General features: G+C 46.2%; 1 protein-coding gene across 1 annotated transcript in view; it reads left to right on the top strand.

Moving 5' to 3' along the window:
• The window catches only part of chrna8 (cholinergic receptor, nicotinic, alpha 8), a 488,191-nt gene that overhangs the window by 253,482 nt on the left and 211,725 nt on the right, over positions 1-22,984 (top strand). Inside the window, exons 5-6 of the mRNA XM_072517257.1 lie at positions 9,288-9,367; positions 18,354-18,521. Of these exons, the coding sequence (XP_072373358.1) occupies positions 9,288-9,367; positions 18,354-18,521 (248 nt within the window). The remainder of the gene's footprint in view (positions 1-9,287; positions 9,368-18,353; positions 18,522-22,984) is intronic.

Here is a 22,984-nt window from a genome sequence, read left to right as displayed (position 1 = left end):
AGACTGTTGATAGGGCAAAGTTGCAGTCAGTGGAATGGGCTAAAGTGTGTCTGTTTCAATGCAAGGAGTGTCAGGAATAAGGGAGATGAACTTAGAGCATGGATCAGTACTTGGAACTACGATGTTGTGGCCATTTCGGAGACATGGATTTCACAGGGGCAGGAATGGTTGTTCGATGTTCCAGGGTTTAGATGTTTTCCGAAGAATAGGGAGTGAGGTAAAAGAGGAGGGGGAGTGGCACTGTTAATTAGGGAGTGCACCACAGCTTCAGAAAAGGAGGTAGTTGAGGAGGGTTTGTCTATTGAGTCAGTATGGGTGGAAGTCAGAAACAAGAAAGGAGCAGTCACTTTATTGGGAGTTTTCTTTAGACCCCCAATAGCAGCAGAGAGATAGAGAAACCGATTGGGCAGCAGATCTTGGAAAAGTGCAGAAGTAACAGAGTTGTTGTCATGGGTGACTTCAACTTCCCTAATATTGACTGGAACCTCCATAGTGCAAATGGTTTGGATGGAGCAGATTTTGTCAGTTATGTACGGGAAGGATTCCTGACTTGATATGTAGATAGGCCGACTAGGGGGGAGGCCATATTGGACTTGGTGCTCAGCAACGAACCAGGCCAGGTGTCAGATGTCTCGGTGGGAGAGCATTTGGGTGACAGTGACCACAACTCCTTGAGCTTTACCATAGTCACGGAGAGGGATAGGAACACACAGTATGGGAAGGTATTTAATTGGGGGAGGGGAAATTATACTGCTATTAGACAGGAGCTGAGGAGCATAAAGTGGGAACAATTGTTCTTGGGGAAATGCACAACAGCAATGTGGGGATTGTTTAAGGAGCGTTTGTTGCGAGTGCAGAATAGTTTTGCCCACTGAGACGAGGAAGGAATGGTAAGGTGACAAGAGAAGTGGAGCTTCTAGTCAAGAGGAAGAAGGAAGCTTACGTAAGGTTGAGGAAGCAAGGATCTGACTCGGCTCGAGAGGGCTACAAGGTAGTCAGGAAGGAACTCAAAAATGGACTGAGGAGAGCTAGAAGGGGGCATGAACAAGCCCTGGCGGGAAGGATTAGGGAAAACCCCAAGGCGTTCTACACTTACGTGAGAAATAAAAGGATGATCAGAGTGAGAGTAGGGCCGATCAGGGATAGTGGAGGGAACTTGTGCCTAGAGACTGAAGAGATGGGGAGGCCCGAAATGAATACTTTGCTTCAGTATTCACTAGAGAGAGGGACATTGTTGCCCATGGATAGCACAAATGCTTCACAGCTCCAGGGTCCCAGGTTCGATTCCGGCTTGGGTCACTGTCTGTGCGGAGTCTGCACATCCTCCCCATGTGTGCGTGGGTTTCCTCCGGGTGCTCCGGTTTCCTCCCACAGTCCAAAGATGTGCGGGTTAGGTGGATTGGCCATGCTAAATTGCCCATAGTGTCCAAAATTGCCCTTAGTGTTGGGTGGGGTTACTGGGTTATGGGGATAGGGTGGAGGTGTGGACCTTGGGTAGGGTGCTCTTTCCAAGAGCCGGTGCAGACTCGATGGGCCGAATGGCCTCCTTCTGCACTGTAAATTCTATGATTCTATGATTCTAGAACAGTGTGAACCAGGTTAATAGACTCAAACAGGTTGGTATTAAGAAGGAGGATGTGCTGGAAATTTTGAAAAGCATCAGGATGGATAAGTCCCCAGGGCCTGACGGGAGAAACCCAAGGTTTCTACGGGAAGCGAGGGAGGAGATTGCTGCGCCATTGGCAATGATCTTTGTGTCCTCACTCTCCACTGGAGTAGTACCGGATGATTGGAGGGAGGCGAAAGTTGTTCCCCTTGTCATGTGAGAATACCTTTAAGAAATGGGTGTTTATAAATGGGTGTGTACATAAATATCTGTCGTGAAAGTATCTTTAAGAAATGGGTGTTTATTACTGCAGTGATGTCAGAGAGTGGGTGGAGCTGGGCTGTCTGTTAGATTTTTACTTTTGTTTTAGGCTGTTTGCTGCAGGGTGTGTTTTAGTTTCGTTTTCAGAGCTGGATAGCTGCAGTCACAGCCAGAAGGTGTATGAATCTCTCTCCGTAATCTAAAGACTGTAAATCGATCCTGGTGATTTAAAACTAATAACAGTAGTGACTTTAACCTGATGTGCTTCTGGTAAAAGGTGTTTGAAGTCGTATGGATGTTAAAAGGAAAGAACAAAGAAAAGTACAGCACAGGAACAGGCCCTTTGGCCCTCCAAGCAATTTCATCTCTCGCCTCCTTCAGTATTCTGGGGCAGATCCCATCAGGCCCTGGGGACTTATCTACCTTAATATTTTTCAAGACGCCCAACACCTCGTCTTTTTGGATCTCAATGCGACCCAGGCTATCTACACACTCTTCTCCGGACTCAACATCCACCAATTCCTTCTCTTTGGTGAATACTGATGCAAAGTATTCATTTAGTACCTTGACCATTTCCTCTGGTTCCACACATAGATTCAGTGGGCCAACCCTTTCTCTGGCTACCCTCTTGGACGTGTAAAAATCCATGGGATTTTCCTTAACCCTATTTGCCAATGACTTTTCGTGACCCCTTTTATCCCTCCTGACTCCTTGCTTAAGTTCCTCCCTACTTTCCTTATATTCCACAGAGGCTTCGTCTGTTCCCAGCCTTCTCGCCCTGACAAATGCCTCCTTTTTTCTTTTGGCAAGACCTACAATATCTCTCGTTATACAAGGTTCCCGAAATTTGCCATATTTATCCTTCTTCCGCAAAGGAACATGCCGGTCCTGAATTCCTTTCAACTGACATTTGAAAGCCTCCCACATGTCAGATGTTGATTTACCCTCAAACAGCCACCCCCAATCTAGGTTCTTCAGTTCCCGCCTAATATTGTTATAATTAGCCTTCCCCCAATTTAGCACATTCACCCTTGGACCACTTGTCCACCAGCACTTTAAAACTTACTGAATTGTAGTCACTGTTCCCGAAATGCTCCCCTACTGAAACTACTCCCACCTGGCCGGGTTCATTCCCAATACCAGGTCCAGTACAGCCCCTTCCCTAGTTGGACTATCTACATATTGTTTTAAGAAGCTCTCCTGGCTGCCCCTTACAAACTCTGCCCCGTCCAAGCCCCTAGCACTAAGTGAGTCCCAGTCAATATTGGGGAAGTTGATGTCTCCCATCACAGAACCCTGTTGTTTTTACTTGTTTCCAAAATCTGTCTATCTGCTCCTCTATCTCCCGCTGGCTGTTAAGAGGCCTGTAGTAAACCCCCAACATTGTGACTGCACCCATCTTATTCCTGATCTCTACCCATATCGCCTCGCTGCCCTCTGACGTGTCCTCCCGCAGTACAGCTGTGATATTCTCCCTAACCAGTAGCGCAACTCCGCCACCCCTTTTACATCCCCCTCTATCCCGCCTGAAACATCGAAATCCTGGAACGTTTAGCTGCCAATCCTGTCCTTCCCTCAACCAGGTCTCTGTAATGGCAACAACTTCATAGTTCCAAGTACTAATCCAAGCTCTACGTTCATCTGCCTTACCCATTATACTTCTTGTATTAAAACATATGCACTTCAGACCACCAGACCCACTGTTTTCAGCAACATCTGCCTGTCTGCTCTTCCTCAGAGCCATACTGGCCCTATTCCCTAGTTCTCCCTCAATGCTTTCACCTTCTGACCTATTGCTCCGGTACCCACCCCCCGCCATACTAGTTTAAACCCTCCCGTGTGACACTAGCAAACCTCGCGGCCAGGATATGTATGCCTCTCCAGTTTAGATGCAACCCATCCTTCTTATACAGGTCACACCTGCCCCGGAAGAGCTCCCAGTGGTCCAGATAAGGGAAATCCTCCCTCCTACACCAGCTGTTTAGCCACGTGTTTAGCTGCTCTATCTTCCTATTTCTTGCCTCACTGGCATGTGGCACAGGGAGTAATCCCGAGATCACAACCCTAGAGGTCCTGTCTTTTAATTTTTTTCCTAGCTCCTTGAACTCCTGCTGCAGGACCTCATGCCCCTTCCCGCCTATATCGTTAGTACCAATATGTACAACGACCTCTGCCTGTTTGCCCTCCCCCTTCAGGATGCCCTCTACCCGTTTGGAGACATCCTGGACCCTGGCACCAGGGAGGCAACATACCATCCTGGAGTCTCTTTCACGTCCACAGAAGCGCCTATCTGTGCCCCTGACTATAGAGTCCCCTATTACTATTGCTCTTCTGTGCTTTGACCCTCCCTTCTGAACATCAGAGCCAGCCGTGGTGCCACTGCTCTGGCTGCTGCTGTTTTCCTCTGATAGGCTATTCCCCCCAACAGTATCCAAAGCGGTATACCTGTTTGAGAGGGGGATATCCACAGGGGATTCCTGCACTGACTGCTTGTCCCTTTTGGTGGTCACCCATTTCTCTGCCTGCACCTTGGGTGTGACCACGTCTCTATAATTCCTATCTATGACGCTTTCCGCCACCTGCATGCTTCTAAGTGCATCCAATTGCTGCTCCAACCGAACCACGCGGCCTGTGAGGATCTGCCATTGGTTACACTTGCTGCAGATGTAGTCGACCGGAACGCTGGAAGCGTCACAGATCTGCCACATCGCACAGTTGGAGCACTGCACCCCGATGAGTGACATTTAAGCACTAATTAATTAATTTAAAATAAACACTTGAATTATTGTTAGATTGAATTACAATTAACTATATGGCCCTGACGATAGATGATTTTTACTGTAAAATTAAATGCTAAATACCGATCACTGCCCTCAGGTTTAGTTACTCCACTATCTAGTTAATCAATTAGATTTGTTTTGCAATATTATTTTTTCTTCAAATGTAACAGATTCCCAACCAGCCAACAGGTCACAGCTTTACTGTGATGTCACTTCAGTCCCCCCCCCCCCCACCCCCACACACACAATTTGAAAAGGTAATAAAAATAAAAATAAAAATCACTTACCTTCCCAGGATGCTCGCTGGTTCTCGCCCTGCAGATTAACAGTTACAGGCCAGAAGAAAGAGAACAAAACAGTCAGGAAAAAGCACCTTCTCCCACTCTGCACCAAATTACCTCACTGCACCAAATTACCACGTTCCAATTCCCATTCTTGCTGTGTCTCACTCAGGCTGTGTCTTCTTCACCTGCGCAAAGCTTTCTGAGTACACTTTCTGTCTGTCTTTTATACAGACCTCAGCTAACCAGGGTGACTCACACTACTTAAGCTTCAAACAGAAGAATACAATGTACACCCTTGTGCCACTAAACAGGCCTCAGGTAACTGACAGATAACTGCCTCTCAGCAAATAGGGTGGGGGCAGCTTCAGACACTAACTTTTAAGTGAAAAACAGCAGAATTAGACTTACCACTTACCTTTCCTGATTACCTCACCGCACCAAATTACCAAGTTCCAATTCCCACTCTGGATGTGTCTCACTCAGGCTGTGTCTCCTTCACCTGCGCAAAGCTTACTGAGTGCGCTTTCTGTCTGTCTTTTATACAGACCTCAGCTAACCAGGGTGACTCACACTACTTAAGCTTCAAACAGAAGAATACAGTGTACACCTTTGTGCCACTACAAAGCTTAAAGGATTACTTAGTGTTGTAATCTTTGGGGGTTGTATTTGAATTAATGGTTGCTAAGATGTTCACTACATGTTTTAAAAAGGTTAACTTGAGTTCATAGAATAAAGATTGTTTTACTTTTTCCATTTCTGCTGTACCACACCTGTAGAGTGGGCCGTGTGCTCCCCATACCACAATCTAGTAAAAGTTGTGGGTCAGGTGAACTCCATGATACACTTTGGGGTTCTCTAGACCCTGGCCCATAACATCCTATTCAAGAAAGGGAATAGGGAAATCCCTGGGAATTACAGACCCATCAGTCTTACGTCTGCGGTGAGCAAAATATTGGAAAGGATTCTGAGAGATAGGATTTATGATTATTTAGAAAAACATAGTTTGATTAAAGATAGTCAGCATGGCTTTGTGAGGGGCTGGTCATGCCTCACAAGCCTCATTGAACTCTTTGAGGATGTGACGAGACACATTGATGAAGGTCGGGCAGTGGATGTGGTGTATATGGATTTCAGTAAGGCATTTTATAAGGTTCCCCATGGTAGGCTCATTCAGAAAGATAGGGGGAATGGGATATAGGGAAATGTGCTGTCTGGATACAGAATTGGCTGGCCGAAAGAAGACAGCGAGTGGCAGTGGATGGAAAGTATTCAGCCTGGAGGTCGGTGACCAGTGGTGCCCTGCAAGGATCTGTTCTGGGACCTCTACTCTTTGTGGTTTTTATAAATGACTTGAATGAGGAAGTGGAAGGGTGGGTTAGTAAGTTTGCCGATGACACAAAGGTTGGTGGAGGTGTAGATAGTGCTGGGGGTTGTTGCAGGTTACAACAGGACATTGACAGGATGCAGAGCTGGGCTGAGAAGTGGCAGATGGAGTTCAACCTTGATAAATGTGAAGTGATTAATTTTGGAAGGTCGAATTTGAATGTTGAATACAGGGTTAAAGGCAGGATTCTTGGAAGTGTGGAGGAGCAGAGGGATCTTGGGGTCCATGTGCATAGATCCCTCAAAATTGCCACCCAGGTTGATACGGTTGTTAAGAAGGCGTATGGTGTGTTGGCTTTCATTCACAAGGGGATTGAGTTTAAGAGCTGCAAGGTTTTGTTGCAGCTTTATAAAACTCTAGTTAGACCACACTTGGAATATTGTGTCCAGTTCTGGTCGCCTCATTATCGGAAGGATGTGGATGCTTTGTAGAGGGTACAGAGGAGATTTACCAGGATGCTGCCTGGACTGGAGGGCATGTTTTATGAAGAAAGGTTGAGGGAGCTAGGGATTTTCTCACTGGAGCGAAGAAGGCAGAGAGGTGACTTGATAGAGGTGTACAAGGTAATGAGAGGCATGGATAGAGTGGATAGCCAGAGACTTTTCCCCAGGTTGGAAATGGCTGTCACGAGGGGACATAATTTGAAGGTGATTGGAGGAAAGTATAGGGGAGATGTCAGAGGTAGGTTCTTTACACAGAGAGTGGTGGGTGTGTGGAATGCACTGCCAGCAGAGGTGGTGGAGTCAGAGTCATTAGGGACATTTAAGTTACTCTTAGACAGGCACATGGACAGCAGTAAATTGAAGGGGTGTAGTTTAGGTTGATCTTAGATTAGGATAAATGGTCGGCACAACATCGTGGGCTGAAGGGTCTGCACTGTGCAGTACTGTTCTATGTTCTATGTGGTGTGGAAGAGTCAGGAAATATTTAACTGCCATTGGAGAATGTCATCATAGATGCTCCCCGTGAAGCTGGTGTGAGCTTGCAAGATCCTTTGATGATGGTCAGACACTGTCTGTGCATGAATGAAGTGTTAGCTGCTCTCGTGCCTTCTCATTGATGGTTCTCAGAGCGCAGTGCATGGACACCTGCGGACAAGTGCAACGCAGCCACTGCTGCACCCGCCAGAATTTTCTCATCATAAATGTTGTTGCACATACCTATTAACTGTCTCGGGAAAATAGACCATTGGAAACAACTTTATACAGCTGTGTTTTGGAGAGTGGGGATGCGGGAGATGTCACTTAAGACAATTTGGAAGGAGTCAGAGGCATAAAAATGTTAAGAGCAGCAGCAACTTTGCAAGTTGCTCTCAAAGCCTGATTGCCTGGTCGATTGCAGCAGGGTCTTCTTGCAGGATGTACTATAGGTCGGTGATAGCATGACTGCGGAAGAACGGTCTTAACATGCACTGCTGCTCAGAGATATCCAGAAAACCGACCCCTGGCCGAGAGAGCCTATGGGTGGGGATGGCTTCTGATAAGCAAAGCCCCGTCCGCCACTGGCTGTTTTCTGTCAGACCCAGCAACCTCTCCTCCATGTTGTTGATGCTGCTCCTGTTCCTGAGCTCTCTTCCTCCATCCAAAATCGTGAATCCCCCCCCCATGACAAGGCAGCAGTGCTTATTCGAGTGGGGTAAAGCATAACAAGATCGGACACAAGCAACAACCAAGCACTGAATGTGGTTCACTCTCTCACTCGCTCTCCATGTCGAGTTCTTGTATATCTGAGGGTTCTCCATGCACCTCTATTTCCATGACGACATGCTGTCACAGTAAGGCAGGTCAAAGGGGTTTGCTCCAAATACTACCTCGGTCAAAGAGAGCAGAAAGTCCTGCTCCACAGCGGTTTCAGCCTTCTCAATCTAACCAGAGGAAATTCCTGTTCATCCAGAACTGGATGTCAGCTAAGCCGTCTGATAATCTAGTAACAGGGGAGGAGTTGAGAGAGGTGGTGAGGTGCAGCTGGTTGTCATCAGTGTGGGTGTCGTCAGTGCAGACATGAAAACGAGCATTTGAGAGCCACAGAAAGGTCTAGGAGAACGAGAAGGCGTAGGTAACATTTGTCTCAGTCACAAGATCTATTGGTGACTTTGATCAAAGCCATTTCAATGCTGTGGCTGGGGTGAGGCCTAACTAGAGAGATCCAAAATGGAATTTAGAACAGCGCAGTACAGGCCCTTCGACCCTCATTCTTATTTGGGAACAATAAGAATGGATTTGTGAAGTGACAACATGTTTAAGGACTTTGAGAAAGAAGGGAGGTCAGTGGTAAGGGGATTATTCACAAGAACGGTGGGTCAAGGATAATTTTATGTTGAGGAGAGAGGTGATGAACGAGAGAGAGAGAGAGACAGCAGCTGAAGAGAGAACCATTAACAATATCAGCTAACATCGGGGGGGGAGATTAGGTGGTCAGCCATTTTGACTGAATATAGCTGAGTGAGCAGGAGGTTGGTCACATGGGCAAGATGAACTTGGAGAGGGCTTGAGGGGAGATAGGAGAGAAACTCGAGAATGATTGCATTCAGGTTGAGGGCAGGAGGAAGAGGACGTTTAATCCATTGGGCTAGTGAAAGGGAGGAATGGGGCAACTGAACAAGTGCTCTAAATCTTAGTGACTAAAAAAAAATCCATGAGCTCCTCATACTTATTATTGATGGTGAGGTGAAGGAGAGGAGTTTAAGAAAACTATTCGCGGTAGATAAAAGATGGCAGCGATTGTCTTTGCATCCCAAAATGATCCTGGAATAGTGCATGCTTAAATGCATCTGTGTTATTCACCCTGTTGGTACATGTTCCACATTCTCACCATTCTCAGTGTAAATACATTTCTCCCCAAATCCTCATTTAATTTATTAGTGACCATCTTATATTTATGGATCCTAGTTTTAGGCGATTTAATATTTAAGTCTATCAAATGGATTTATTCCACATGTTATTTATGAATTAATTTGTTTCTTTCTGTGACAGTGCCGATGAAAGATTCGATGCAACTTTTCACACCAATGTTCTTGTAAATTCCAGTGGCTTTAGTAAATACATCCCACCAGGTAAGTGCTGTTGACAGACTAAAAACTGGTTGAATAAGTTTCAGGTCACAGTGAAGGCATGCTTTCAAAATCTTTCACCTCCCCTCACCCCTCCCTCCATCACCCCCACTTTCTTCAAATAAATTTTAACTTCTGGCAAGTTGGCACTGCAGCCACATATTCTCCGTGACACTGAATGCAGGTTTACCAATCCACCGGACATCTTGGTGTGCATATTCACCCATGGACCTGACAACTACTTTCCTTGCCCCCTGCCATGGCTGCAGCACATTCATGTCCAATATCTCAGTACGTGCTGATCCCAAGTCTAATCTGCTCTCTAAGATGTGCGCAGTGTATCTGAGCTAGTGGCTGAAATTGTGAACTTACATGACAGTGACGTATCTTTGTGTTTATTCATTCATGTGGGCGTCGCTGGCTAGGCCAGCATTCATTGCTCATCCCCAATTGTCCTTGAGAAGGAGCCGGTGAGCTGCCTTCTTGAACCCGCTGCAGTCCATGTGGTGTAGGTACACCCACTGTGCTGAAAGGGATGGAGCTCCAGGATTTTGATCCAGTGACAGTGAAGGAACGATATATTTCCAAGGCAGGATGGAGAGTGGCATGGAGGAGAACCTCCAGGTGGTGATATTCGTCATGGTTGTTTTTTTAGAGTTCCCCTACTGTGTGGCCGTGTTCCACTTCTTAGCAAACTGAACGAGAAAAGGCAGAAGGGCAGAAGGCAGAAGGAGGTTGAGGGGAGACCTGATAGAGGTATACAAAATTATGAGGGGCATAGACAGAGTGGATAGTCAGAGGCTTTTCTCCAGGGTAGAGGGGTCAATTACTAGGGGGCATAGGTTTAAGGTGAGAGGGGCAAGGTTTAGAGTAGATGTACGAGGCAAGTTTTTTACGCAGAGGGTAGTGGGCGCCTGGAACTCGCTACCGGAGGAGGTAGTGGAAGCAGGGACGATAGGAACATTTAAGGGGCATCTTGACAAATATATGAATAGGATGGGAATAGAAGGATACGGACCCAAGAAGTGTAGAAGATTGTAGTTTAGTCGGGCAGCATGGTCGGCACGGGCTTGGAGGGCCGAAGGGCCTGTTCCTGTGCTGTACATTTCTTTGTTCTTTGTTCTTTGTTGGTAAGGCTGAGGTGCAGGAACAGAGGTGAAAGTAACCGGTACATGGTTACACAATCTGCGACATGTAAATCAGAAGCGATAATGGGATGAGAGGGTGGAGGGATGTGAGCAGGAAAGATGTGAGGATACGATGTGTGAACTTTTATCTAATAACGATTATAATTTAATCAAGATCACCATGGTGCTTGAAAGGGAGAAACTCAAAACAGCTCCAAAGTTTCCACATTTCAGTCAAGCTGACTTCAATGAGATGAAACTGCCGTAAACCAGGCATTTGAGTTTATGGGGTTCCAAACGGAATTGGAGCATAAAAACATAACAAAAAGCAGCTGCAGTTGACCTGTTTTCAAACCTGCGTTGTTCAACAAGATCGTGATTCATTTTCTACCTCCACTCCACATTCCCATCTTATCCCCGAAAACATTTATTCCTTCACCCAAAACCTATAGCCGATCTGTCCTGAATATGCTCAACAACTGAGCACTCACAAATTCCTGCGGTAGAGAATTTCAAAGGCTCACAACGCTTAAGAAATCTCTCTTCATTCAGTACATAAATGGCTGACACCAGCATATTCCAAGACCATAACCGCGTGTTCTAGATTCCCCAGCATGGGGAAACATTTCCTCAACATCTACCCCTTCAAGCCCTCGAAAAAATCGATACCTTTCTATTCGATCAACACGCATTCTTTTCAACCACAGGAATGTCGGCTGGTCTCCTCAACCTTTTCTCAGCGGACAATCTCCTTGTTCCAGAAACCAGATTGAGGAACCTTTTATCTCAACTTTATAAGTATGCCCTGCCTGAAATAAAGAGACCAAAAATTCACTCAGCACTCCCAGGGCAGAGCTTTACGACTGGCAGGGTTTTCTGCCTCACCACCCACAAAATGGGCAGGGGTTGCATCCCCACTCATGCTGCTGCCCCACTGCCATTTGATTCTGGCTGGAGGTGGAATTTCACCTCTTTACTCAGGAAGAAGTCCTGCCTGAAAGAGATTAAGTGGCCTGGCTGGTCTGTAAGCCCATGCGGCACTTCCAGAAACTGTGGGCCACTGTTGGAACTACAAATGAAATGAAATGAAAATGAAAATCACTTATTGTCACAAGTAGGCTTCAAATGAAGTTACTGTGATAATCCCCTAGTCGCCACATTCCGGCGCCTGTTCGGGGAGGCTGATACGGGAATAGTCCCCAGATTCTACGTTCCAGAGCCCATGGTGGGGTTACCTGTGGGAGTCTGGTGGTGGATTTGGGAGAGTAGGCCTGGAATGATGGTGAGAGGGAGGTGGGAGTCATGATGGCAAGACCAGGCAGAGAGAGAGAGCACCTGCTGGGTGGTAGGGAGTGGGGGAATGGGCGGTGATGCCCACCTTGCAGAGGGCCAATAATGGAACCTGAGACCCGAGCAGGGTGAGCTGCTGGGCATCCACTCCAGCCCTGAACTCTACGTTTCTCCTACCAGCAGGAAACAGTGCCCAAGTGGCCCTTAATTGACCACTTGAGATTGTAGACAGGTCAGAGGCAAGCGGGCAGGCGTGGGATAACCACCCAGGTGCCAAGATGTTCTGGCCCCCGTGGTGGGTGCAGTGATCCATTTAAATCGCTGTTGACATAGGTGGGACTGGAAGACCCGGCCATGAAATCCCAGAAAGGAATTGTCTCACCTTCTCCCAACATGCAAACCCTCTGGCAGGGAATGGCAATATTCTGCCTCCGGTGTGACCGTACCAATACACTATAATTATCAGTTAAGGTGATACAGAATCAGTTTATGTCCTTAAAGGCCAAGAGCTGCGTTTGTCAAAATATGCAGCCATGGGTAACCAAAGAGATGAGAGACAACATAAGGCTAAGAGAGAAAGTTTACCAATATGAAAACAAAGGCACTGGTGAGTGAGAAGTATGCAAAGAACAGAAAGATTGACGAAACAGAAGCATTCATTCAATCATTCATTCATTCATTCATTCATTCATTCATTCAATCATTCATTCATTCATAGAATACAGTGCAGAAAGAGGCCATTCGACCCTTCGAGTCTGAACAAACCTTCTGAAAGAGCACCCTATCCATCTTACTCCCATAACTCAGTAACCCCCCCTAACCTTGTGGACACTAAGGGGCAATTTAGCATGGCCAATCCACCTAACCTGCACATCTTTAGACTGTGGGAGGAAACGGGAGCACCCGGAGGGAACCCACGCAGACACGGGGAGAACATGCAAACTCCACATAATCACCTAAGGCTGGAATTGAACCCAAATCCCTGGTGCTAACCACTGTGCCACCATGCCACCCCGCAGCACAGTTAGAGCTGCAAAAAAAGGTTATTTGAAAGGAATATCAATATTCACGTTAAAATCTTGCACTTACATTCGGGAAAAGAGTGGTCCGAAGCAACATGGGCCACCTGACAACTGACTCTGGTGATATTGTCAATGGAATAAGGACATGACAGACATACAGAATAATTACTTTGCTTTGGCGTTTACAGTAGATGGGGAGATCAGCGTGCCACTTTCACAAGGAAACTCACATTGAATCAGGAACAGGGGAATCTCCAGAATTAATAGAAATAAAATAATAGTAAACAAGAAAATGATGGCAATAAACAGTGACAAACTCCAGGTTCAGATGGTGTCCAGCTCAGAGGCGGGGACACTATCCACCGTATCGCATGACTTCCATTCCAGAAATCATTAAAAAGTCACAAACAGGCACAGAAAATAATGAAAAAGGCTAATGGAATGCTGCACCTCATATCGAGAGGATGAGAATAGCAGGAGGTAAAAGTCACACCCCAGCCATAAAAAGATCTGCATGCCTGGTTAAGGGGGTGATTTGGGGGCAAAGTTTTCAAGATTATGAAGGGGAACAGATAGTGTAGATGGAGAAGAACTGATTCCGCTCGGTGGAGAACCTGGGACTGGGGGACATAGTCTAAAACTTAGCCAGACCCTACACATGCAAATTAAGACACACTTCTACACGTAAAGGACAGTTGAAGTTTGGAACTCCTTTCAGCAAACAGTAATTACGGCTAGATTGGTTGTAAATTCTACTTCTGAGATTGGGCAGCCTGGTGACACAGTGGTTAGCACCATTGCCTCGCAGCGCCAAGGTCCCGGGTTCAACTCCAGCCTCGGATGACTGTGTGGAATTTGTATGTTCTCCCTGTGTCTGCGTGGATTTCCTCCGGGTGCTCCAGTTTCCTCCCATAGTCCAAAGATGTGCGGGTTAGATGGATTGGTCATGCTCAATTGCCCTTAGTGTCCAAAGGTTAGGTGGGGCTATGGGGTTACAGGGATGGGGTGGGGGAGTGGGCCAAGTTCGGGTGCTCTTTCAAAGGGTGGGTGTAGACTTGATATGCCGAATGGCCTCCTTGTGCAGTGTGAGGATTCTATGATTCTATGATAATAGATTTTCGTTATCCAGGTATATTCAGGTATCTGTAATAAAGAAGGCTATATTGAGTTGAGTCACAAGACAGCCACAACCTCATTAAATGCCAGAACACATTGACAGTGATTGACGGTAGGTGAGTGATGGGCGAGAGGGTGTTGATTTGAGCAGTATTTGAGTCTGGTGGTGGCAGGTTATGGCATTTGAAGAATCATTTCATGAAACTTGACCATTCTTGTGAGGTCATTGAACTTCTTGCAGCACTACAATTATGCCCTCAGAGCTTGGACCCTGGGATTGTCCTCCATGACTATCTGCTCCCACTCTCTTTTGAACATGGAGAGTTTTACGGCCCTCTGCAAGTACAGGAAATCCCTCTTCCTTTCCACCTCCGCCACTAATTGGAGCATCAAAAATCCTCGGAGCCCACTTTCTCCCATTCCTCATTCTTTCCTTGATCAGATTTACTTTGTGTGCATGACAATCAGCAACTGCTCCAGCCATAATGCATCGCCCCTTTAAGAGGAGCAGACTAGTTTTAACTGGTGCCACCAAGTACATTAAACTTATGGCCCCCTGCAAGTGTATGAACCAAATGAACAGCACAGTTAGTGCCGACTGTACAGAGCAATCATTTAAATGAGCAGGTAGCATAAGGTTGGGTGTACTGCCTGCCTTACATTGAATGGACATTTAATCTGAAAATGTCTTGGAGAGACTGAGGGCACGGTAGCACAGTGGGTAGCACTGTCTGTTGTCTGTGCGGAGTCTGCACATTCTCCTCATGTCTACGTGGGTTTCCTCCGGGTGCTCCGGTTTTCTCCCACAAGTCCCGAAAGACGTGCTTGTTAGGTGAATTGGACATTCTGAATTCTCCCTCAGTGTACCCGAACAGGCGCCAGAATGTGAAATTCTGAATTCTCCCTCTGTGCACCCGAACAGGCGCCGGAATGTCACGACCAGGGGCTTTTCACACTCACTTCATTGCAGTGTTAATGTAAGCCTACTTGTGACAATAATAAAGATTATTAAAAAAGGACTGCTGTTACACACTTCACATTGACAAAATGTACTGTGGTGCCAGTTGTACATTCTGAGATTGGCAGACTGTCAACATTGAATGGCTGCTGTAGCAACTTTGAAACAAAGTCTGCATTGTAGCCCATCTTGAATAGCATGATCATAGAAACTTAGGAATCAGGAGCAGAAGTGGGCAATTCGGCCCTTCGAGCCTGTCCCGCCATTCAATCAGATCATGTCTGATTTCTTCCTGGTTTCAAATCCACCTCCCTGCCTGTCCCCCATATCTCTTTAATTTGTTTTTTTAAATCAGATATCATAGAATTTACAGTGCAGAAGGAGGCCATTCGGCCCATCGGGTCTGTATCGGCTCTTGGAAAGAGCACGTTACCCAAGGTCCACACCTCCACCCTATCCCCACCCAACACTAAGGGCAATTTTGGACACTAAGGGCAATTTATCATGGCCAATCTACCTAACCTGCACATCTTTGGACTGTGGGAGGAAACCGGAGCACCCGGAGGAAACCCACGCACACACGGGGAGGATGTGCAGACTCCGCACAGACAGTGACCCAAGCCGGAATCGAACCTGGGACCCTGGAGCTGTGAAGCAATTGTGCTATCCACAATGTCACCGTCTATCTCCTTCCTGAAACCATTTAATGTTTCAGAGGAGGCAATGGCATACTGGTATTGTCGCTGGATTAGTAATCCAGAGACACAGTCATTCTCCGGGGACCCTGGTTCGAATCCCGCCATGGCAGATGGTGAAATCTGAATTCAATAAAAACAATTTGGAGTTAAAATTCTGTGGATGACCATGAAACCATTGTTGATTGTCGTAAAAAACCATCTGGTTCACTAACGTCATTTAGGGAAGGGAATCTGTCACCTATAACTGGTCTGGCCTATATGTGACTCCAGATCCACAGCAATGTGGTTGACTCTTAAGTGCCCTCCGGGATGGGCAACAAATGATAGCCCAGCCAGTGATGCCCACATCCCATGAACGAATAAAAAAAAAGCCCACTGTGGCAGCGGGTTCCCCAAATTCACCAGCCTCTGCGAGTAGTTCCTCCTCATCTCAGTTTCAAATCTATCGCCTCTCAAAAACAGACAATGTTCAAAGCATAATTTATACTGAGAGGCATGTTACTGTGGGGATGAAGGTCAAAGAAAAACTAACTGCTACTGGCACAGAACTTTGCTGGTGGTGCCTGTAGGTCATAGAATTTGATTTCTATAGCTTTCTAGCCCTATGTTTGATCTGTTCTTGTGTAATAATGTCTTCCTTTAATTATCTTTAAACACTGCTGTATTAAATTTTCCAATGGGTTCGGCAATGCCTCATTGGTATATTTACATTAATTATTTACAACTAATTTCATGTTAGTGACATTACCTGCAGGAGTAACTCTATATCCCTCCATAATATAGTTTTGCTCGGCAACACTGATGCACGGTGGACTCAGGTTTCAGGTTTACACATGGAGCATTCCAGGTCTCTCGTTTGTTTGCTTGGTATTTTCACAAAATAATTGCTTCCCTTTCACAAGCTGATTATCAATCGGCAGAACCACTTCATGAACACTCCTTGTGTCACTCCTTGACAAGGAGTCCTCGAATCGGACTCAAACCTGGAGTTTCTGGCTCAGACGCATGGGTGCTATCTATCGAGTGTCACGGCCTCTTGATGTCGGGGGTACAGAATAGCGGTTACGCTGCGAAATGGTACGCCATTAAATGCTGACAACGTTATGATCATCCATCCTTTCAGAAAGACATAGGAATACTTGGGACATTTTTCTTCAACTTATTATGACTAGGAAAGAAGTGAATGAGAGCCGAACAGGATTGGCTCTCTGAACTTCAGAGCCGATATTGGATAGGTCGCTGACACCCAAGAAAGATTAGAAAGGGGTGGAATTCAAAGATAAGTTGAAAATGATAATGTGGCTTAAAGAAGTCCCCTCAATACCATACCTTTATATTGTGCACTCCCAGGAATCCAGCTATTTTGTTGTTAATGTTGCGACAAAGCTAATTTTTGTTAATTGTGCCTGCAACAAAGCCAATTAGTCCTCTAAGTGTGGGATTTCCATCATCCCAATGGAAATCGGACTTGACTTTTTAGTTATATGCTGCAGTGGTCTCTGAACATCTGGACCTTGCTTATTAAACAAGGCAGCTGGTAACACAATAGGGAAAATGGAATGATGTCCTTTTATCCCACGCAAACAAGCTATAAGGCTTTTTAGTCGCAAATTCAAATACGTCCCATGTTTAAGATAAAAAGATCTGATGGTTTTCCCGTCTACCCATTGTATGAAGTGTCAATGTTTCAATGGATTACATTAGAAAAGAGTGGTCCACCTCTTTGTGACTCATTGAGTGCTAAATTTAACTCCGGGCCTAAATTGAATAGCCTTGGGACATTTGTGTTAATGCATTAATGGACACTTTAGATTTAAATGTACTTGTCTCCTTTAACACAAAAAGAAATAGCTGTCCTGAAAATTATGACTTTCTGTCCCTTTTACCATCAGGATCAACAGGCAGCTGTAATCATAGAGTCAGCATTTTGTAGATTAAGTTTTCCAGTTGAGGCCCTGAAGTAGCAAGACTGGAAATCGCAATGAATCTGGAACTCTCTGGCTTGCACTGAGATCGATCACATCCTTTTCTTCCAAAATCTTCAACACAACGACTTGTACCTTTAATCATAGAGTTTTATAGCATGAAAACAGGCCCTTCGGCCCAACATGTCCATTATGCCCAGTTTTTACCTCTAAGCTAGTCCCAATTGCCCGTATTTGGTCCATATTCCTCGATACCCATCTTTCCCATATAACTGTCTAAATGCTTTTTAAAAGACAAAATTGTACCCGCTTCTATAACTGCATCTGGCAGCTCATTCCAGACACTCGCCACCCTCTGGACCCTTTTGTATCTCTCTCCTATCCCCTGAAACCTATGCTCTTAATCTTTGGGAAAAGATGTTGACTATCTACCTTATCTATGCCCCTCATTATTTTATAGACCTCTATAAGTTCACCCTTAAGCCTCCGATGCTCCAGGGAAAAATGTCCCAGTCTATCCAGCCTGTCCTTATAACTCCACGATTCTCCACCTCCACTGGGGGAATTCCCGGCGGCGAGGTTCGCTTGTGCTTTTAAAAATTGGGACAAGGCACAGTGGCTGATGAGGGAGAGAGAGGAGGTATTACATGTAGAGGCGCGACTGTGGGCTGCTGGTCTTGACACTGCGCCTCCAACCTAATAAAATCTCCCAGATAAATTCAAAGACACAAAATTCACAAAATGACTTCAAGGAGGTTTTTCAAAATAGGACAAAGAGGTAGCAAGGTGATGGTGAAACAAAAACATAATTTATTATTGCAATAACATGCTTTAATGTCTTTGGAAAATATAGGTATTCTGAAGAGTACGTGCTACATTGATGTCCGCTGGTTCCCTTTTGACGTCCAAAGGTGCAACTTAAAATTTGGCTCCTGGACACATAACGGTTGGCTGTTGGACCTGCAGATGATGGAAGCTGATATTTCCACCTATTTACCAAATGGAGAATGGGACCTTGTTGGTATGTGTAACGTTCCTTCAACATTTTATTGAAAAACAAAAGCATTGCATAAAATCGACAGCATAAACCAAGGAGCGAGGAAAGCAAAGGTCTTACCGCATTTTGTCCCACTTCTGTAGCCCCAAAGTCTATTTGAACTAATATTTAACATGCTGTCACCTCCCAAATCTATGACTATCTTTCCCACGACCATGCTTGAATCTCTCTAATCAGGGGCGCGATTCTCCGACCCCCCACCGGGTTGGAGAATCGCCGGGGGCTGGCGTGAATCCCGCCCCCGCCGTGTCCCGAATTCTCCGCCACCAGAGATTCGGCAGGGGGAGGAATCGCGCCGCGCCGGTCGGAGGGGGCGGGAATCGTGCCGGTCGGCGGGCCCGCCCCTGGCATTTCTCCGGCCCGCGATGGGCCGAAGTCCCGCCGCTGTCAACCCTCTCCCGCCGGCGTGGATTAAACCACCTTTTGAACGGCGGGACAAGGTGGCGCGGGCGGGCTCCGGGGTCCTGGGGGGGGCGCGGGGCGATCTGTCCCCGGGGGGTGCCCCCACGGTGGCCTGGCCTGCGATCGGTGCCCACCGATCCGCGGGCGGGCCTGTGCCGTGATGGCACTCTTTTTCTTCCGCCTTCACTATGGTCTTCACTATGGCGGAGGGAGAAGAGACCCCCTCCCCTGCGCATGCACGGGGATGACGTCAGCAGCCGTGAAGACCTTTCGGCGCCGGCTGGCGTGGTGCCAAAGGTCTTTCCCGCCAGCCGGCGGAGCGGAAACCACTCCGGCGTGGGCCTAGCCCTTCAAGGTGAGGGCTTGGCCCCTAAAGGTGCGGAGACATCTGCACCTTTGGGACGGCCCAGCGCCGGAGTGGTTCCCGCCACTCCATTACCCCGGAACCCCCCGCCCCACCGGGTAGGGGAGAATCCCGCCCCAGGTGTCTGCTTCTGCATATCACTGAAATGGCTGAATCTAAGTTACAAGTTGCATACTCGGTGATTCTGTGTGTTTTCCCTTCTCATTCTCCATGACCTCTCTGCTGCCACTGACATGGATGGTGACACCATCATCCTCCAACATCTCATCCCTGCCATCCTTATTCTTTGAACTCCCTTTGAATGACGGCCAGCAGAGCATTTTCCTTCCTAATTGCTTGTTGTGCCTACATGTTAGGTTTTTATGATCATGTACAAGGGCCCCCAAATTCACTCTGCTTACCGACATTTACTCGTCCCCCTTCTTTTAACTGTTTCTCCGTTCTCCCTACCAAAGTGGATAATTTCAGACTTCCCCATAGAATGCCCCTTCTGCCACCTTGCCCAATCCCTTAACTCATTTGTATCACTTTGTCGCTTCTATGCATCTTTCTCACAGCTTACTTTCCCTTTCTTTGCATCACCAGCAAACTTGGATGAATTATACTTGGTTCCCTCATCTAAGTCATTAATATAGACCACAACTAACTAAGGCACTCCACCAGTAACACCCTGTCACCTTAATGAACTGTTTATTATTCTTCTCTGTCCATTAACCAATCCTCAACCAATGCCAACGTATTATCCTGAACCACATAATCATGTGCCAGAATCTACTGTGTAGGACCTTATTGAATGTCTTATGAAAATCAAAATACCGGTTGAACATCCCTTATCCGAATTTCGAAAAACCGAAAAATTCCGAAATCCACACTTTCATTTTGAGCGCCGACATGATGTCACGAGTTCCCGGGCAGTGTGCAGGTCTCAACACGCTGCACATGCGCAGTTCCCAACGTTCCGCACATGCGCAGTTCCCAATGTTCTGCACATGCGCAGTTCCCAACGCGCACCGCATATGAGCATGTCCAAACCCATGCTGCACCTGCGCAGTATGTTCTGAAATGCAAAAAGTTCCAAAATCCAATACACACTCGGCCCCAAGCGTTTTGGATAACGGATGCTCAACCGGTATCTGATATCCATTGGTTCTCCTTATCTACCTTGCTGATTACATACTCAAAACACTCTAATAAATTTGCCAAACATGATTTTCTGGTCATGCAATGATGTTGACGTTGCCGAGTCATATTGTGAATTTCCTAGTGCCTTGCGACTGCACACTTCACAATAGATTCTTATAAAAGGCAGGTAATTGTTGGCTTTCCCGGGAGAAAATAAAATGACAAAAAAATCATTATGATTACAGGATAGCAGGTGTACTTTCTAGGATTTATGAGGAAAGCAGTCATGGATGGCACTGGATGGATCCAGGAATTTGATGGCTGTACGGATAAATAATACTCAGATTCAGATCAATACTTAAAACCCAGTTAAGGAGAGAAATATCTGAAATGCCTCTTAAACTCCTAAGCCTCATTGTCACTCTGAACCATTGATATCCTTTTATGGGTTTATGTGCTAGGTTTCATGCATTAACCCAAACGCAGCCTCACCATTGATCCATATAAATGTAGAAATAAATTACTCTGAATTAATATCAAATGCTCCACTATTAAATTAGAACTTCCTTGTGGAGGATGTATAAGTATTTTGAATGCTGACTTATCCATCATTTCTGTGCAGTGATTGATGAGGCTTGTAGCTTATTAATCAATCTCTTAATGACTGAGCTTACCCGCTGGGGCTATATTAAGGAAAGAACGATGGATAAAAATGGTCTACCTCTTCACAGTGCATTTTGAATGATATCTTTATCGGTGAAATCCAGAACATAGCTCTTTACATGTTTGTGGCTGTAGGAAATTGTGTACTTATGTGGGCTGATTTTCAGGAAGGTTGAGTTGGGGGAAATTCCCTATCCTACAGAAGCAACTCTTTTAAAATGACCCCCACCTTTTTTGTTCTGTGGGGTCCAGGCAGGCCCAAGATGTCAACAGAAGCAGACAGATGACCAGGCCATCAGGTTAGAAAGTCCATCTTCATTTACTGGGGCCTTAGCCCCGTTTTGATTATGAATGTCAATGTTCAAACTGTCACGTTTCAACCCCCACCTTCAGCCCTCACCCGCTCCCCATGCCCCCCTCCATGCATCCTCATATCCCCATACCCACTACAGCCTCCATACCCACTCACCCGACATCCATTATCAGCAGACTTCAGGAAAACATCAAAATAGACCTTAAAAATAGATACACTTCCAATAGGCTAATCTCATTCAAACACACCGCACTGAAACATTTTCATTCAAATAAGTGATTCCAAAAACATCCCCTCAAGTGATCAATCTGGTGTAAAAACAAACTTCTATTTCACTAACAACATTCAAAGACAGCTAATATTTTAATAACCTCCTAAAACTGACAATCAAAATGTCTATACAGCCCAATGCTAATGTAAGTAGTTCTGGACATTTAGAAACTCAGCTAAGCAATCATAATGGCCACAGCTGTCAGAACAAACCATTCGAGCCCACAGACAATTGTTCCTATTGAAATTGCAGAAACATATGCATGGGTGTTGTTAGGTTGCACCAGATGGCCTGTAAACCAAAACAGTCTATGACGGTGGGCTATTCCTTTTCACAAACTGACAGCTGCTGAAAATGTATTTTTCATTTTAAAAGGACTCAGGGCACTTACAGAGTTTCAGATTATCACATTAGATTTCACAACTACTGAAGCTAAAATAACTTGCGATCCAGCATCCAACAAGTGAAATTGAACAAATGTTTTTGTTTTATCTCAAAGTCTTTCAATAGAAGAATTCCAGCAACAGGTGACTCATTATTTTTTGGTTCCACAATTGGGACTGGGAGTCCCCTTGGTTCACACCTCCTTTGAGAGGTTGTGGACCATGTTTACTTATTGAAGGGGACCAATTCCACTGTCGTTATGGGGGTGTTTAACTGTACAGCGACAAAGGATCCGCTAAGGCGGGAAACTCTCTGCGGGCAAGCCCCCTCGCACCCTTTTCCCGTGTCAGTGAAAGGTGCCAGAAATGGGGACAGGCAGGTAAATTCCGCCCAAGACGTTTAAGGGGAAATTTAATAGGTTTTCAAAATCATGAAGGGCTGTGATCGAGTAAATGCAGAGAAACTGTCAATAACCAGAATACATAGACATAGAGCAATTGCCAAAAAAAACCTGGGGCGGCATTCTCTGATCCTGAGGCTAAGTGTTGACGCTGTCGTAAACACCGTTGCGTTTCTCGACGGTGTCAACATGACCTCAGGAGCAGCAATTCTGACCCCTACAGGGGGCCAGCACGGCACTGGAGCGTCGCTCCAGCTGTCGAACCCGGTGTCAGATGGGCGGCGCTGGTCTGCTCATGCGCAGTGGGGCCAGTGCCAATGCGCACATGCGCAGTGGCTTCTTTCTCCACGCCAGCCCCAACGTAACATGGCATATGGCAACAGGGGCTGGTGCGGAACAAAAAAGGCCCCCAGCCCGAGAGGCCGGCCCGCCGATCGGTAGGCCCCGATCGCGGTCCAGGGCACAGCGGAGGCCCCCCCGGGGCCGGACCCCCCCCCCCCAATCAGGC

Source organism: Scyliorhinus torazame, chromosome 9 (assembly GCF_047496885.1).
Source record: "Scyliorhinus torazame isolate Kashiwa2021f chromosome 9, sScyTor2.1, whole genome shotgun sequence".
Classification (NCBI taxonomy): Eukaryota; Metazoa; Chordata; class Chondrichthyes; order Carcharhiniformes; family Scyliorhinidae; genus Scyliorhinus; species Scyliorhinus torazame.
The sequence above is the reverse complement of the archived record's forward strand: the minus strand, read 5'-3'. Positions and strand labels throughout refer to the sequence as shown.